The following is an 18,125-nucleotide window of genomic DNA, read 5'->3' as shown; positions in this document are numbered from 1 at the left end:
CCTGGGACAATGGAGGGTTAAGTGACTTTCCCAGAGTCACAAGAAGCTGCACTGGGAATTGAACCCAGTTCACTAGTATCAAAGTCCGCTGCACTAACCACTAGGCTACTCCAAAGGAGGAGACTGCCATGGCTGTGACGCCCGGGAGGTGTCTGCAACTTCATATAGGAGATTGCTGTGGCTATGAAGCCCTATAGGCGTCTGCAATTCCGAAGAGGAGACTGCCGCAGCTGTGATGCCCCTAGGCATCTGCAACTCCACCCAAAAGGAGGCTGCTGTGGCCGAGAGGACCAGGAGAGGTACGCCACTCAGAAGCAAGGAGACTGCCGCAGTAGTGCAGCCCCAAAGGCATCTGCAACTCTGCAGAGGGGAGACTGCCAAGGCTGCAAAGCCCAGGAGGCGCCCGCAATCCCAAAGAGAGGAGACTGCCGTGGCTGTGAATACCGGGAGGGAGGGACTGGTACCAGATATACCGCCTTTCTGTGGATTTTGCAACTACATTCAAAGCGGTTTACATAGTATATACAGGTTCTTATTGTACCTGGGACAATGGAGGGTTAAGTGACTTTCCCAGAGTCACAAGAAGCTGCACTGGGAATTGAACCCAGTTCACTAGTATCAAAGTCCGCTGCACTAACCACTAGGCTACTCCAAAGGAGGAGACTGCCATGGCTGTGACGCCCGGGAGGTGTCTGCAACTTCATATAGGAGATTGCTGTGGCTATGAAGCCCTATAGGCGTCTGCAATTCCGAAGAGGAGACTGCCGCAGCTGTGATGCCCCTAGGCATCTGCAACTCCACCCAAAAGGAGGCTGCTGTGGCCGAGAGGACCAGGAGAGGTACGCCACTCAGAAGCAAGGAGACTGCCGCAGCAGTGCAGCCCCAAAGGCATCTGCAACTCTGCAGAGGGGAGACTGCCAAGGCTGCAAAGCCCAGGAGGCGCCCGCAATCCCAAAGAGAGGAGACTGCCGTACCGGTGAAAACCAGGAGGCATCTGCAACTCTCAACAGAGAAAACAGCTGAAGCTGCTGAGACTCTCCAGAAAAAAAACACCCTAGAGGTGCAGAGAAGTACACTCTGTGGAATAGAAGTGGCTGCTGCCACAGACACATACAGGAAAAAAAAATGTCCCCAGAAAGGAGGCTACTGCTGCTATCCCGAAAAGTATGAGAGGTCTGTGACCTAAGCTCTAAGAGACCACGGCAGCCCTGAGCAAAGAGACTGCCGGTGGTCAGAGACCTTCACAACGAAGAAACAAGGACCCCTGAAGACCAAGGAGAAGACCACATCGGGGACAAATTACAAGAGGCTGAAGCCCTTGTGCGACTACCGCAGCCCCAGAGGGCGACTGCATAGACAGACCAGGAGAAGGCACAGACACTTCAAGTGGTCCAAAAGGGGGGGGGGGGGGGGGAGGTGCAACGGGTTGACTTAGTGACCCAAAGGGGACCAGCAGAGCAAACCTCCAGGAATGCCAACAGCCCCCAAAGAACCCAGACAAAGTGCCGGATGGAGACAAGCAGCCCAGCTCACGCGACTATCTTGAGGGTGTTTGTTTTTTTGTTTTTTTAACTAGAACTAGTGGCACGCCAGCCCTCCAAGGCACACCGAGGAGGGCAAGCAAATAAGGCAGGGACACGGCATTACCGGGACTGATCCCAGCGTTGACCCAGCACTGCCAAAGGCAGGGGAGCCGCAGCCCATGGAAGAAGCAGCCACTCAACTGTAGCCCCAGGCCAGGAGCAAACAGAAGCATGCTAGATGGAAGCCACACCCAACCTCTGCAGTCCTTGACCGTCAGGAGCACTTCCCCCACCGTGGTAGAAAACGCCAGGAGAGCAGACATCATGCCTTTCTTTTCTTTCAAACTGCCGAAATCGGCCCCCAGTGCTTCTCCACTGCCGTTCCAATACAGGGTACCCCCCAGTCCACTGTCACCCCTGAAAAACCTCTCACCTCACAGCCCCCCGACTGGGGGCTGTCCCAGAGCTGCACAGGAGTACAGTCCTGCAATGCCTGTTCCGTGTCCCAGGAAGCTGCTGTGATAAAGAGAGCCCTTTTTTCTTTATTTTTTTTTTTAATACCGCTTTAATGTTGTCCGGCAGCACTAGAGAGCAGAGAGGAAAACAAAGAGGGCAGGGTTCTGCGGGACCAGAGAGAGAAGAGGGCAAATCAGAGAGGGGAGGGTTCTATGGGGAACAGAGACAGGGATCTGGAACCACCAGATATGACTCCCACTAGACCTTTACCCGCCAAGCTTGACTGGGAGACCAGTTGACTAACTGGCCAGGAGCAGGGCCTCAGAACCAGGAGCAGAAAAGTATGCATGTCCATTTTTCCTGATGGAAACAGAAAATACTGGAGAACTGGGCTGGCTGGCTGAGTGTATATGGGACAGCTCAGTTCTGAGTTTTCTATCTCCACCTGCTGGTCGATGGACAGAACTGCCCACACGTCCTGAAATAGTGGGAAGTAACTTAATGGAAGTATACATTTTGGCTGTTTACCCTGATGAACTAGAGCCCAAAACACAGGCCTCCTGTGCTGTGGTGGATCACAGCTATGCCATACGATGGCCCATGCTTCATTATTTGTAATTTTGCATCAAACTCACCGTGCCGGGACAATTGTTTTGAGCCAGTTTCAACTGGCTTAGTGACCACGGTATCTAGCGATGAATGTGCAAAAGTCTACAGCAACCTGTTTACCACACTCGCAAATGCGCAACAAAAAAGCTGTGCAAATGTATTGCAATTATGTGGTTCTCATTTAAATGATGGCAACGCATGATGCACAGCCATTTACAGGCAATGCACAGAAAGGTCTGCATACCTTTAACGTGATATATTTAATGGGTGCTCAGGGGCTGCCGATAACTCCAGAGAGCTGTCATCTGCCGTCAACATAAACACATCCATAAAGTGCGTGCATAAGCACTGTCATTGACATTCACGCATATGTGCGTATGTGTACATCCGTCTTGGAGAAGCCATGGCTGCACATGGTCCCTGCAGGAGAAAGCCCAACTTCTCCAACACAGATGTGCTCTGGCTTACGCAGCTCATAGTTATATAAATGAGAAGTGCCTCTTCCCCCAACAGGGGAAGAGGAGAAACATAATAAGAATAGACGAGGGCTGGGAAGTGCTGCAGCACCTCTTCAATAGGCGGTCTTCGTACCCGAGATCTGTAAGTATTTTTGCCATTTTTTTGTCCCTTCCTCCCTCCCTCCACACTCACCAATGAAAATGTGAAACCACCTCAAAAAAACGGGATGCAAGCAATGTGGCACAGCATACGGTAACCATCTGCACAGCTATTAAAAAATCACGCACGGACCGTGGCCTATAAGGCTCTGCTTACAAGTGACGTCTATCTCACATGCCCAGGATGCACGTCTATGATGCGATCTACTTAGACATGCGTACAACAGCTATAGTATTTGCTGTGTGCTTAGCGAATGACTATTGTGCACATGTGTTTGCTACACCGCTACCTTGAATTTCAACAGGTTAGCGAGACTTTCATGCATTGACCTTTTTGTATTACCGAGCGGCTCATTTGCATGCAATTTGTTATGAGCATCTGTCAATTTTTCATAATCGGTATCTTGTAACGTGGACCTTTACATTTTCGGTTCTTCTAAGTTTCTTTCATGCATCTGCCTCACAGTGTCAGAGGTCCACTAATATTTACCAATGCAGAGAGGCACACGCTAAGCAGTGCTTTATTTGCATACAAACAGACAACAAAAAGGCCAGGACATAGCAAACATCTCAGGCACTTTTAGAGAGCTCTTTACTAAGCTGAGCAGTGGCGTTCCTAGGGTGGCAGATCGCCAATGTGCCCCCCCCCCCCGGGTGCGACACCCCCACCACCCCGGCGAAAGGACACCCCCTCCCCCCGGGTGCATTTTTACCTGCTGGGGGGGAGGGGGGAAGAAGAGTGCTGCGCGCCTGTCGGCTTCGCTCGTTCCATGCTCCCTCTGCCCCAGAAAAGGAAGTAACCTGTTCCCGGGCAGAGGGAGCACGGAACGAGCGGAGCCGACAGGCGCGCGGCACCCCTCCAGCAGCGTGCACCCGGGGTGGACTGCCCCCACCTTGGTACGCCACTGAAGCTGAGTTAGCTGATTAATGCAGGAAGCACCCCATGCTAATTGCCACAGTAAACAGCTAACATGGGAAATGTCATTTTGGGGTGGGGGAATGGGCAGTTTTCTTGAGGTAGTTAACATAGTGGATGACCCTGCAATATTAACTGTTGCACAGATAACTATAATCCACATTATCTACCATGCCACTGCACAGAAGCCCTCCCCAAAAAAGCTGAAAACCACAGAGGGGTGCACCTAATATGCCTTACCTTTTGCAGTTAATGCATGGTGGATGCAAAAATTTTCTGCAACTTTACTCTCAGGACGAAGTAATCATTTACCATATGAGAGGCTTACAGGAAACCTGGGATAAATAATATTTACTCACAGTCCCCACCTCAGCAATTTCTGAGAACAGCATCATAGACCAAGTGAGCTAATCCAATTTATACACTGAAGATCTTGTCAAGAATAAGTATTACCTCACTCTCATGCTCTGGGTGCTTTTCCACCCACATTCTGGGAGGGTGGGCTTTACACATGCATATACGTAAATCAAAGCCATCACTGTCTAATGAAGAGTCCTTGCAGGTGCTGATCACAGCTTTACACTCTGTTTTCTAAAAGAACAAATGAGGAATAAAACTGAATAACTTTCACAAAATGATAACTTTCTGCGTATTATGTGATTTTCCACGAGACTTCCTTATATAATATAGCTGGTATGCAAACAACAGAGATGTGCTAATTCTGATGTTAATAACTGAGAAGCACACTTTGGAGGTAAATTTGTAAAGTAATTTCCAAGCATATGTGGCCACATATGCAAGTAACAAGCCTCTTATAAAATACGGAGTGGCATAAAAGTACATGCAATTACATGATTATGGAGTTTGCAAGTAAACACACAAATTAGAAGATGCAAATGTCCTGCCTAGATAAGTGTATGTGCTCAGGAGCTGCATCGCAGGGTTCCCCTGGTTCTAAGCCCATTACACTAACCATTAGCCTACTCCTCCTCCTCTAAAGACTTGACAGTCCAGCAATGAATATCCAGTCTTAACTCTGCCCACAGCTTTCAGTGGCTTAAAAAATGCTGACTACCACAGGATGAACGTCAGGCCCAACAATTCTAACTGAACACATTTTCTAATAATTTTATCAGTGTTTTCCACAATCTTAAATTATGTAAAAATATCAAGGTAGAATATGCTTAGAAATAGTTATTTTGCAGTTGCAAAGGATCTTCACTTACCTTTATTTTGATGTTGTGTGTTAGGCTGTAAATGAATTCAATCTTGTACGGCATTTCAACAGACATATCCAAAGAGAATGCCCTGAACAGCAAAAGAGAAAACACATATAACTCACAAAGCGCCAAATCATTTGGCTGAACTATTCACAATATACATTATTTTGAAATAGTGACAAACTGTCACAGCATGTAAATACATATTTTTTTTAATTACTTGCCCTTTTTGTGCCCATCCTTCTTTAATATAAACCTTCTCTACAGTGTCCTGTGAAAAATAATACACCAATGTTTAATCAATTACCCTAAAGCAGCAGAAGTCACTTCAGAACAGGGGGTTTTGCTACATGACTAAGAATAGTTTTAAGGTTTTCAAACAAATAAAGAGATTGACACACAGTCAGTGAGAAAAGTAATTAGGTGCCAGGCCGTGACTTGGGAGCAAAACTTCATCAAAGAAACATAAAACAAAATGGCACAGTAAGCCATCTTGCTGCCTCCAATCAGACAGTCCTGCAGCTACAAAAGGTCTTCCTGTAGAAATTACCTCTCTAGTTCCACATTACACAAACCTGTGTATTTTCCTTCAGTGCTTTGTCCTGTTGCCAAGGTGCCACAGCAGCAGGTATGTGGAAACATACAGATCCATGCTGCATACTCAGCTCAGTGATATAAGTGATTTTGATCAGAACTGTAGCTTCTGCTGGCAAGTTTCCAACACTTACAGTAAAAACATCCTACAAAACAAGAACTTGCTTAAAGATTTCACATTTTAGCACAGTACTACCAAACCAGTATGATTTATCTGCTTATGTTATAATCAATGTCAATGACCTTGTATGTAGAAAGTTTTTCTCAAAATTCTGATTTTTTTCCATTAACACCCTGTGAAGGCAGGCTAAAAAAAACAACAAAAAAAACCCACGCCTGACCTCCTGAAGATATAATCATTCAACTTAAGAATACACAGAGCTAGTGCAAGGGTATTTGGCACTCTAAGCAAACCTATAGCCTTGCACCAATGCTTCAATTTTTAAATCGATGAAACAAAAAAGTGAGGAGAATGGATGAGGATACCAACTGTTTTATATTTATTCACTTAAAAAATTCACTTAAAAAATTACATGTGCATAAACAGCGACCCGACACGGCCGTGTTTCGGCACAATGGCCTGCTTCAGGGGTCTTTATAACCTTGAATGATGTAGTTTAGAATGTTTGTTCCAAGGGAAATAACAGGAAACAAATCTCTCTGGTCTCCTCTCTTCAAAAATAATATATATGAAATATATATATTTTTTTAAAAACGAGCATCTAAATACTCCTCTCCTAAGAGTTATCGGCAAATTGTGAAAAAGCTTTTTCACAATTTGCCGATAACTCTTAGGAGAGGAGTATTTAGATGCTCGTTTTTAAAAAAATATATATATTTCATATATATTATTTTTGAAGAGAGGAGACCAGAGAGATTTGTTTCCTGTTATTTCCCTTGGAACAAACATTCTAAACTACATCATTCAAGGTTATAAAGACCCCTGAAGCAGGCCATTGTGCCGAAACACGGCCGTGTCGGGTCGCTGTTTATGCACATGTAATTTTTTAAGTGAATTTTTTAAGTGAATAAATATAAAACAGTTGGTATCCTCATCCATTCTCCTCACTTTTTTGTTTCATCTTCACGGTGTCGTGAGGATTTTTTACCTCCTTTTTTGCCTTCAATTTTTAAATCACCAGGTCCTCCCCCTGAGATTTTGATAATTAAATTTAATCACAATCACCTCAACCTCATTCCTCCCAGAACAATTCTGTGAAATGAATAACTGGGCATCATGGGGGCAATATTTAAAATCACGTATACGGTCGGCAGCGTGGTTGACTGCATTTGAAAAAAAATGCTACTTATACAGATAACTTTAATCATTTAAATCATTAACAAGGTAATATTATTAAAAGTTGTTTATATGCGAAGGCCAAGCAGGCACCTCTTTTGTAGCCTACTTTATAAAGGCTCATAGGAACCTATGTGTCTTTATAAAAATACTAGCAGAAATCCTGCAGACATTGTGAGAAAAATTAATGTGCATACATTTACACAGCTCGAGAGCTAGTGTAAATGCACATACATATAATAGGCCTGATCTCAGGCATTTTAAAAATGACATATGCAAACTAACTCTGACTATGTTCCACCCACTCTTGCCACAGTACACACCTACATCAGTGTTGCATACAAGTATGTGCCTACTTGTACATGCAAGGCAATTTTATAAACGGCATTTTTGCATGTATACTGGCATACGCATGCAAAAATGCCATTGTAAAATTACCCTACACATAGCTGTGGGCATTCTGGGGCTAGCTAAAAAATTATCTTTTTAAGTAAGGTAGCTGTATAACACATATTTGCCTCTTGTGTGTTAATAGCAAAAGCATGTGTTATTTTGCCATAAGGCACATTAGGTTAAGTCATCAAAGGTTGCATAATGAAATGCAAAGCATACAAAATGCCTCATTATTATGCAAATTGAATAACACAGCTTGAAGTACTTCACAGTCTTAATTATTTCTAGAAAAATAATCCCTGCTCAAAGCTGGCCTTATATCCTGTCTAGGAGCACTGGGCTGCTAACATATGGCCCAATATCTTTACAAATTTTTAACTCCTCCCCCCCTCCCGTTAAAAATCCCACCCTATCAGAATACTTCCTCTCCAAACCCCCAGTCCAAAGCCTCCTACCCCTATATGAATTCAGCACATGGACTCTCCTCCCCCCTCAACCCCTACAGAAGAACCTCCCCAACCCTACCCACAGGCCTACCTAAAGAACTCCCTGGTGGCCTACGGTTATAGGGTAGGCGTGATCTCCAGCCACTCCTGTCCCCTCCAGCATTGGGTTCCAAATGGTGCCAGCAGAACCTTAGTGGTAGTGTAGCAGTACTACTACAAGAGGTTCATGCTACCATGGTACTACTGCTAGGGTTCAACTAGTGTCATTTTGAACCTGGTGCTGGAGGGGGCAGGAAAACCTGGATATTGCTCCTGTTCCCATAACCCTAAACCACCAGAGTTCTTGAGGTAGGCCTGTGGTGGGATGGGGGGGGGGGGAATTGGGTGGACTTCTTGGAGGAAAAGAGAGTCTATGGGGTGACACGTGAGGGGGGGGGGGGAGAATCCAGACTGGAAGTATGTCCTGGTGGAATTGGAGGTCTTGACTAGGGGGCAGGGTGGTCAGCAATGATTTAGAAAGGCACTGGCTCCTTTAAGAAAGGCTTTCTGGGAACACTGGGCTACGTGCTACCAGACCAATACTCCTGGAAGAAGAATAACACAGCTTGTAAAGTTAAATAAATACAGCAATTTGCAATTATCACTAGAGTCACTAACCTTGGTACTAAGTTGCCGCAAGTTAGTAACTTTCATGTTAAATTGAGCTGCAGTAAAATGCAAGATTTTAATGCGGCTTAGTAGCCAGCCCCATAGCAGCTAAACTTATCTGTTTTAGTGGTTCTGCACAAATAGCAAGTTTTAAAGTTGAACAGATCTCATCCATGTAACTTTATTCAGAGAGAGAGAAAAAAAAAATTCTGGATCCTGGAGGTAGAAGAGAGAGAGAGAGAGGTGCTGATCCAGGTGAGGGAGGAAGGGCTGGAGGGGAGCCTCTATGTATACTTGGGTCACAGCGTTTCTGTCTATATTTTTAGTTTTAAAATTTGACTTTTACATGACACTGACTTCTAATAGAGTATATATGGTATGTGCATATTTTTCCAAACCACACCTAACACAACCGCTTTGAATCTTGGCATCCTGGGCCATCTATACATGTAAACAGTGGCATTCTAAGATAGTTATATTTATACTTCTAGATTGTACATATAGGTAAACAACAATTGACATGTGTAGATGCTGTTCAAAGCTTCTGAAATGATCTCCACAATCTACTAATTGAAAGCATCAACTACAGACAAAAATGTTTTCCAGTGGTACAATCTCAATATCGTTGCCCTATTACAGCTCTAGTTCCAAAACAGGTATTAGTTCAGATCACAATCTTAGATTAGGATTTTATCTCAACAATGTAAAAAATCAACACATTTACAGAAATACACACCGGTGCATCCTGATCCATCAAGTAAGCTCCATGGCCTTCACTGACAGCTTGTCTGTATTCCTGGTGAGCCTGGTCCTTTTCCTTCACCTATAAACAATTGTTTCAAATAATTGTCAAACATTTCCATGGTACTTGTAAACAGTGATAGGATTGGGGGAGGGGGGTGAGGACGCAGAAATCTGAAGAGAGAGATTTATTGCTACTACGTCTATGCAAAACTGACAAAGCTAAATGGGTTTTTTAAAATGGCAGCATGGAAAAATTAGGGTCTTACCTCATACTTCTTTTTCCTTTAGTTCCATCAGACCAGTCTAGAACCTGTGGGCTATGCCCGCCAACCAGCAGATGGAGACAGAGAAAAAAAAAGAAGTTCTGCATGCTTCACCTAATAAGGGCACCGTGCAGCCTTAAATGCTCAGTATTTTGAAAGACAAAACAGTGGACCATCTGTTTTCTTTTTCGCTCAAGTTGTTGTAATAAAAATATTCATTTAACATACTGCTAATAAAAACTTCAAAAAGCTAAACTGTTAGAGAAAACTGAAGTTTAACTGTTGATAAAAAGAGTCAGAAGAGCAATAATAAAGCATACTAAATTAATTTAAGAACTAGAAATATATTAGGGAGGGCATCTGGAGAGGTCTGGTGGAACTAAAGAAAAGAAAATTAGCAGGAAAGGCCACATTTCTCCTTCCTTAGCTTCTTCATCAGACCAGTCCAAAATCTGTGGGATGTATTAAAGTAGTTCCCAAGATGGGTGGGACTCCAGAATATCCACTCAGGACAGGAGAAAAGCATAGGAGGATGTACAACATCCCACCTTAGAGAAGGCGACCTACATGTGGATTTAATGCTTGATAAAACCTTTCAGGAGGCCTTGAAAGCATGATAAAGCTGCAACTTGAACTTATAAGGTATCCCAAGTTATTTCTACCTGGATTCTATCCTAAAGAAAAGAAAGATTCAACAGAGGAAGAACTGCCTCCTCTGCAAACTCTCAAGTATGCTAAAGAAGGAAGGCAGTTCTAAGACTGAAAAAGCATGACTAAGACATGCTCTTGGAAATCTACAGCATTTGAAGCATGACCACTCAAGAGCCAATCTGTAATAGAAAAATAAGAGACATTTCTTGCAGTAAAATATCATCTAATGGGAAATCGAAAGATGTTGAAATGTCTCAGGTTAAAACTGAATAACCAAAACCTCCATGGTTAGTTTGGTGCTATAGGAAAATAGTGGTAGAGAGAGAGAACCTCTGGAGCACCCAATCTAACATGGAGATGACTAGAACATATACTTCAGTTTCCATACATTCAGGGTTGGAGAAATGGTTTGTATACTAGCAATCAGCACTGAAGATAGAAAAAGAAAATGCTTCTTATACCTCCTTATCTGTTGACTGCACTAAGCTCCCTCTTGGTAGAAACGCCCTCAATGCTCTTCCATGAAGAGGAAGGAGAAAGGCCTATAGCAGTAGTCAAATGGCAGAAAGCTCCAGAGAGTTGAAGGATCACAAAACTGTGGACCAAAACTAAACCTCTTGTGTCACCTGATCCAGAGCATCCCAGTCAATGGGCCAGTACCTGATGCTGTTATTTTCCAAATGGTAGTTTCAAGGTTGACATCTCAGAACACAATGCTGAACCAAAGCCATTACGTTATACTGCACCATGCTAGAACTCCAAGAGAACACTACACGCATAGATCTAAGAGTGTATCAACTAGTGAGAAAACAGAAAACTCCGTTAAGGACGTTATGTGAATCCAAGGCCATGAGACTGAATTTATGGACACTGCACTGATTCCTGCACCTTTATCTAGCCCCATGACTAAGGCTCCATGTGGTGCAGAAGCAATCGGATGTAGAATTAAATTGGAATACTCCTTGAACTCGAAGGAAAATTTACAATGACTTGGTGATGGAGTCTCTCACCTAAGAAGAGTAAGCCTCAACAGGAAACTTGGCTGCCCTAGAAGAGACTGACCACTTAGCCAAGAGGTTAGAAGAAGTATAGTATGTTTATGTCCATTTCAACTTGCTTCATCACCTAATCTAAAGGCAGGCCAAAACAGTTTACAATAAAACCAGAGAAAGGAAAAGAATGCCACTAACACAGACAGAAAAGCAACTCAAATATTATGCAGAAGAACAGAAAACCAAACTTTGGGCTGCCATCTCTTCAGTGTCTTAAAGCACAGGGATTGAAAATGGATGCACTCCAAATACCTTTTTGCAAATAAAAAGGTACAACCAATAAAACTCTCTCAGAGAATGCTTCAGGAACAATTGCCCAAATCCATAGAACAAAGAACCCTGCTGTTATGGTGATCTCTGTGAAAACCATTGGAACTCAGTCATCCCCTTCAGGCAGATAAGCTGTTCACCAGAGACAAGACCTTCCTTTAAGAATTTGTTTTTTTTTTGTTACATTTGTACCCCGTGCTTTCCCACTCATGGCAGGCTCAATGCGGCTTACATAGGGCAATGGAGGGTTAAGTGACTTGCCCAGAGTCACAAGGAGCTGCCTGTGCCTGAAGTGGGAATTGAACTCAGTTCCTCAGGACCAAAGTCCACCACCCTAACCACTAGGCCACTCCTCCACTCCCATTAGCAACGAAGGCAGGAAGCCAAAATACTGTACTAAAGACTCAGAGACCAGAGTTACTTCAGAAGGTTGCTCAAGGTAGCCAGTCTTCCCAAGCTTATATTCATGACCCACAGGTTTGCAAAGCACCACTAAATGTCACTTTTTCATTTTACTCAAAAGATAGTTGGTAAGTTGGGTCCTGGCTTGTTTTGCGGACAACAGTCAACTAGAGGCTGCTGGAACCAAAAGAGCTGCTGCCCATGCTAAATGCAGTCTGCTGGGGGCTCCCTCCAAAATGTGCCCCGAGGAACTCCTCAGCGGCATGGGCCACACTACTACAGAGAGAATAACTGTGCTTAAATGCTGATCAAGATGCTGCTTCTGCCAGCAAAGGAAAGTGGCTACAACCTGAACTCCCCCAGGCCAAGGGTACGAAAAGTCATCCCTTGTTACTTGCGGTGCTAGAACCTCACCTATAATGGCACACCAAAAAATATAGATTTGCACAAGGCTTGTGTCTTGGCTTTAGAGTTAAATGTTAGAAATTTTGGAAGAAGGAAAATGAACCAGCGGGGGGAGGGGGGAGGGTTATTTGGACTCTGTCATGAAACAACTAGCCACTCATCTGGGGCTAACTTTGCGGCCACTTAGAGGGTCTATCCCCAGCACAGCTCAGGTCTGCCTGCACCTGGGTATGTGCTCTGCGCTAGCATCCTTCTCCCACCGACTGGGTCCCACCTGGCAAGTCTCCTGCTCTCAAGTTATCCCAGTGATTTCTAGGTTGCTGGGACCCAGTGTTCCCACAGTTCCTAGAAAGCAGTCACAGCCCCAACACACAAACTACCTTCTTAGTCAGTCCAGACAAGCAGAGGCAATAATCTAAAAAGGTTTTATGGTTATAAAAATACTGAACAGTGAACTATAAAAACAGATGGAAAACAACAGGTAACTGAATAAGGATCAATTATAAAACTATCTAAACATTTTATCACTAACTGGATAGAGCCTGGGAAGTACAGGAAATATAGCTGCTCACAGGATACAGAATATAACTGTTCACAGGGTCTCAGTAAAATGGTCACTCTCTCTCTACTTCCAAACTGAGACTGGAGAAAAATCCAGTATTTCCAGACTGAATTTGAGCTCCTGGGCCAGAGCCCAGAACAACATTTTTTAAAAGTAGCTGGCCTTATCACTGCAGGGTACTACTTCTTTGTGTTAAACTAAACAAGGTACAGTCATTTCTCTTTAACAGCTTTAAACATAAAACATGTACCACCTGCTGGCCAAACTAGAGAAATACACTTCAAGAAATAATACAGTTTACAGGCTTACAAACCCACTGTTTTGTCACAGTCTCCTCCAAGTTATCCTCTTCTACTGAGGTTTGCATCCTATAGCGTACCCTGAAAATTACCTCAGGTGCACAGGCCAAGCTGGAAAGCAAGACAGGTGCTTTAGCTTAGGCACTCTGAAAGAAGCACTGCTGCTGGAATGAGCACGTGGCCTCTAATGCAGGATCCCTAAGGACTAGTTGAAGGGAATCATCCCTTCTCATGGTACTGGTGTATATTCCCAACTGCTTCCTCTAACCACTAGTGTAGCTTGAAACAAATGCTGCACAACAATTCTTATGATGTCTTAAGGTGAGGAAACAACTTCCCATCCAATTATTTAAACCCCTTTCAAGGGAAAGAAAAAACAAACAGCAGTGAACAATGGAGGGAAAAGGGAAGGGGATGGGAAGAAGAACTTGCACTCCTCCAATTATAATCCTTGCTCCAGATTAAATTAAATTTGCTATATGTCCTTAACTTTTTTTTTTTAAGTTTACAACCAAGTGAGGTACCACTTTGCAAGAGATGCTTCAGTAACCAGATCAGGAGCTGAAGAGTCTGCCTGTCACCATCTGCCAGAGCAATTAAGGATGTCCCCATTTGCTGGTCAATTTGTACAGCCCACAGGTTCTGGACTGGTCTGGTAAGGATGCCAAAGAACAATTGGTGTACACTGTGAAACTAGTTAGGAAAAGTGCCTTCAGTCTTTCTACTTGTTAGGATATATATTGTAGCTTGTATAAAATATGATGCCTAATAATGCAAAATAGGGGGGCAGTTTTCAAACTGTTCACACTGGGACAAAGATTGTGCATAACTTTTACTGTGGACTTTGCATGAGTTCTTAAAGTGGAAGTGTATACATGGCCTTTACATTTACCACAGGTAGAAAATAAGGTCACTTGCACCTGCTTTTTCTATAGACACAATTTTGCTGGAAAATGTATGGGCAAAGATAGATTTAGATCTGGTGGTGAAGTAGAAGTCATTCTTTGAAGTACGGAAACATCAAGGAGTATTTGCTTGTGTAGGTAGGCTGCCACAACCACAATGCATTTGGTGAATACCTTGAGGCTGGTAGGGGGGGGGGGAGGGAAGGGCTTTGTACTGAAAATGGTTATTTGTAGGATGAAATTAAGAACATCCTGCCAATGGAATAAACTGATATATGCATATAGGCTTTCTTTAATTCTCTTGTATTGGCATGAGTTCTACTGATTGTATTGGTTTCTAACAGTTTAATAACTTCCTGAAGTAGGTGGATGAGGGCCTATAGTAATTGAGACATGGCAAGGGTCTTTCAGGTGGAATAAGTAGAAATCTGAGGTGAAATCCAGATATCATAATACTGAGCACAAAGCATCTGTTTTCTGTCAATCTTGAAGAAAGTAATCATGACCTAACAGGGCCGGCAGGGTATATGTTGGAAAACCAACTGGCTGTATTCATATGTTTCAGTTGACTGGGCTGAGAAGGAGCAGCCTGCTTCAGCTTCCTTCTTTTTTTGCAAAGCCTAGATTTTTTCATTGGTAAACACCCATTTATGTCTTTGAAAACTGTTTCCATAATTTAATATTGAGGCAATTTTTAGAATGGCTATGTTGCTGATCTGTGGGTATTATGTATCTGTAGTTACAAGCCAGTTTTCAAAGGGAAATTCCTTATAGGATTTTCCTTTGAAAACTGGGTCATGGTGCACAAAGGCTACTTAATACTCAAATACCTCTATACCTGCTTTGAAGCAAGTGTAAATGTACATGCAGAGATTACATGAAGGGGTTTCAAATGAAATCCCAACATGTACCTTCTCTCCCCTAACCTAACCTCACCCCTTTTTTGCCACAGGTAGAAGTACACTTTCTGTGAACAGAATCATGGTTTTTTTTAAATCAGCAGGATCTGATCATTAGCTTTGAGTCTGTACAAACCAAGATACAGTCTCGATTATCCATTCTTTGGAAATCCGACCATCCGACATATCCAACAAAGCCCCCCCCCCCCCCAATTATGTCGCATTGCCTTTAAGAAGCGCACGGCTTCTCAACCTTTTTTCTGGCTTCACATGCTGCAAGAAAGTCATTTTTTAGCCATGTTCGTGCTGACACCGTGCTTCTCTGTAAAGGAAGCATGCTTTGCAGCTGATACTCTTTCATGCGCCCCTCATCCGAGTTAAGAAGCGTGTGGCTTCTCTTCCTGTTTGTGATTTGAACCCATGCTTTTATGAATGAATTTTTGGATCTGGGATCCTGTTTCTGTAGCGAAAGAACCATTTTTTTTATAAGACCAAGCTTTCATGCTTTTTTTTTTTTTTGAGACCATGGTTCTATGCAAGGGAACCATAATTTTTGGATCTTGGACCCCTCTTTTGCAGCGAGGGAACCATTTATTTATTGCATTTGTACCCCACATTATCCCACCTTTTTGCAGGCTCAATGTGGCTTACAGAGTGTTGTTATGATGCAGTCATTACATGATCTTAGATACAGTCGATGATAAGCTAAGGTAGGTAATTTAGATGCAGGTGCTAGGTAGGTCTTGTGAGAGGTGTTTTAGATGCATCTGAGTAGTTTGGGGAATAGTTAGTGAGGATGTCCTTAGTAGGCTTTGTTGAAGAGAACATTTTAAGCTAAGACCTTGCTTTTATAACATTACAGCATGGCAGTAATTTTTGGATCTGGGATCCCATTTATGCACCATAATACATGATTAATTTACCTCTCCTATGATATGTTTTCCATTGATGAAGGCTTCGAAACCACACACAGCTGCAGTGCCATCCAAAGGAAAGACATACTTTGCCTCAATGGGAATGCTGGATAAGTTGGTGTATGTCTGAAAAACCACTACCTGAAATGGAAGGAGAACTAGCTGTCATGCTGGTCCTCAGTGAAAAACTCTGCTACCGAAATTTTTATATCATATGATGATCACACTCCTAGATGCACAAATATATTACACTCAAGTTCAATATTATCAAGTATCAACAAGACACTGAACATGAAGAACATGCTGTAAATGGCCAATAACTTTATTCAGGTTTTTCAGTAATGGTTTTAAACATTTATTGTCTGCTTCCATCCAAAACATTTCACAATAAAAAAACACATAAAACAAACACCTTCCCCCATCAACCTCCCTACTCTACAAAGGGGATCTTCCCCTCTAAGACACAAATATGCACATCTGTCACCAGATTGTCAATCATCCTGCCCCCCCTTCATTTGGTGGTCAAATATCAGGAAAAAGGTAGCCCTTGAAGATGCATCTTAAATAATGTCATGTCTCCGAAACAGTAGGGAAAAATTAATTCTTACCTGATCATTTTCTTTCCATTACTCCCAACAGATCAATCCAGAGACTTGTGGGTTGTGTCCCTCTACCAGCAGGTGGAGACAGAGAGAACCTCAGAGATTTGCTATATGTGGACCTGTGCAACCAAGTAAACCTCAGTATGAACGATACCAAAGCAGTGGAATGGAAACAATAGAAAACTCTCCTGACATTGTCAGACCAAATGCCCAACATACTTCCACCACTTCCAAATTTATTTGTTTTTCTTATTTAATCAAATGAAGGAACATTCAGAACAACGAAATCCGAAAAAACTAACCAACCAAAACAAAACTGCAGACAGTAAATCTGGGTGGGGGGGCTCTGGATTAGAGGTGACGAATAACTTTTGTCTCTCTGACCATCGTCCTTTTTTGAGGCAGTAAGAAGGGTCATATGGCTTCCGAGGTCACCATAGCCCATTGGGTGAGGGAGGCCATCACTGGCCTACATGGCATTGGGCAAGCGAGCCCCTGCGCAAATTCGTGCTCATTCTACGCGAGCTCAGGTTTCCTTCTATGCAGAGTCCTGTTTGGTTTCTCTGGAAGATATCTGCAGAGCCGCTACATGGGCTTCGGTCCATACGTTCACTAATCATTATCGGGTGGATGTGGCAGCTCGGCAGGATGCGGTGTTTGGCTAGTCGGTGATTTCTGCCGGGTTGGGGGTGTCCCGCCCTACTTGAGGACTACTTGGGTACATCCCACGTCTTCCCGGCGAAAAGTCGGCAAATACAGAGACTGCCCCAAATGGAAACAAGAAACCACCTTGGGCAAAAACGAAAGAACTGTCCTAATCGATACTCCTGCCTCTGTAAAACGCAGGAAGGGGTCTCTGCAAGAAAGAGCCTGCAACTCTGAAATTCTCCGAGCTGAAGTAACGGCTACTAGGAAAATTGCCTTCAAGGTAAAATCCTTAACCGTAATCCCCATAAGGGTTCGAAAGGAGGACGCTGAAGCGCTTTGAGAACTAGATTAAGGTTCCAGGATGGCAGAACTGGCACATGCGGAGGACGCAACCAATTTACGCCCCTCAAAAAACGAACCACATCCGGGTGGGAGGCGATCGACACCCCCTGAAGTTGGCCTCTAAAGCATGCCAGAGCTGCCACCTGCACCTTAAGAGAACTCAATGAGAATGATTTCTGTACACCATCCTGAAGAAATACGAGGATAACCGATACCGAAGCCAAAGCCGTTGACAATCCCGAACTTGCACACAATGAATCGAAAGTATGCCACACCCTAGCATAAGCTATCGAGGTGGATCTTTTCCGAGCCTGAAGCTTCGTAGCGATAACCACATCCAGATATCCTTTCCTTCTCAACTTCGCCCTTTCAAGGGCCAGGCCGTAAGACCAAAGGGGGAGGGATCCTCCATCATGACTGGTCCCTGCAGCAAGAGACCATCCTGCGC

At 43.5% G+C, this 18,125-nt stretch overlaps 1 protein-coding gene across 1 annotated transcript in view; it reads right to left on the bottom strand.

Annotated features, from left to right (window-relative positions):
- LOC115469598 (protein mono-ADP-ribosyltransferase PARP4-like) overlaps nt 1-18,125 on the bottom strand; it is a 242,756-nt gene that overhangs the window by 111,174 nt on the left and 113,457 nt on the right. Inside the window, exons 18-23 of the mRNA XM_030202392.1 lie at nt 16,095-16,226; nt 9,456-9,542; nt 5,917-6,081; nt 5,566-5,612; nt 5,348-5,429; nt 4,575-4,712 (exon numbers count right to left, since the gene is read on the bottom strand). Coding sequence (XP_030058252.1) covers nt 4,575-4,712; nt 5,348-5,429; nt 5,566-5,612; nt 5,917-6,081; nt 9,456-9,542; nt 16,095-16,226 — 651 coding nt within the window. The remainder of the gene's footprint in view (nt 1-4,574; nt 4,713-5,347; nt 5,430-5,565; nt 5,613-5,916; nt 6,082-9,455; nt 9,543-16,094; nt 16,227-18,125) is intronic.

The sequence above is a fragment of the Microcaecilia unicolor genome, chromosome 4 (genome assembly GCF_901765095.1).
Source record: "Microcaecilia unicolor chromosome 4, aMicUni1.1, whole genome shotgun sequence".
Taxonomy (NCBI): domain Eukaryota; kingdom Metazoa; phylum Chordata; class Amphibia; order Gymnophiona; family Siphonopidae; genus Microcaecilia; species Microcaecilia unicolor.
Note: the sequence above shows the minus strand (reverse complement) of the source record. Positions and strands in the feature narration are given on the sequence as shown.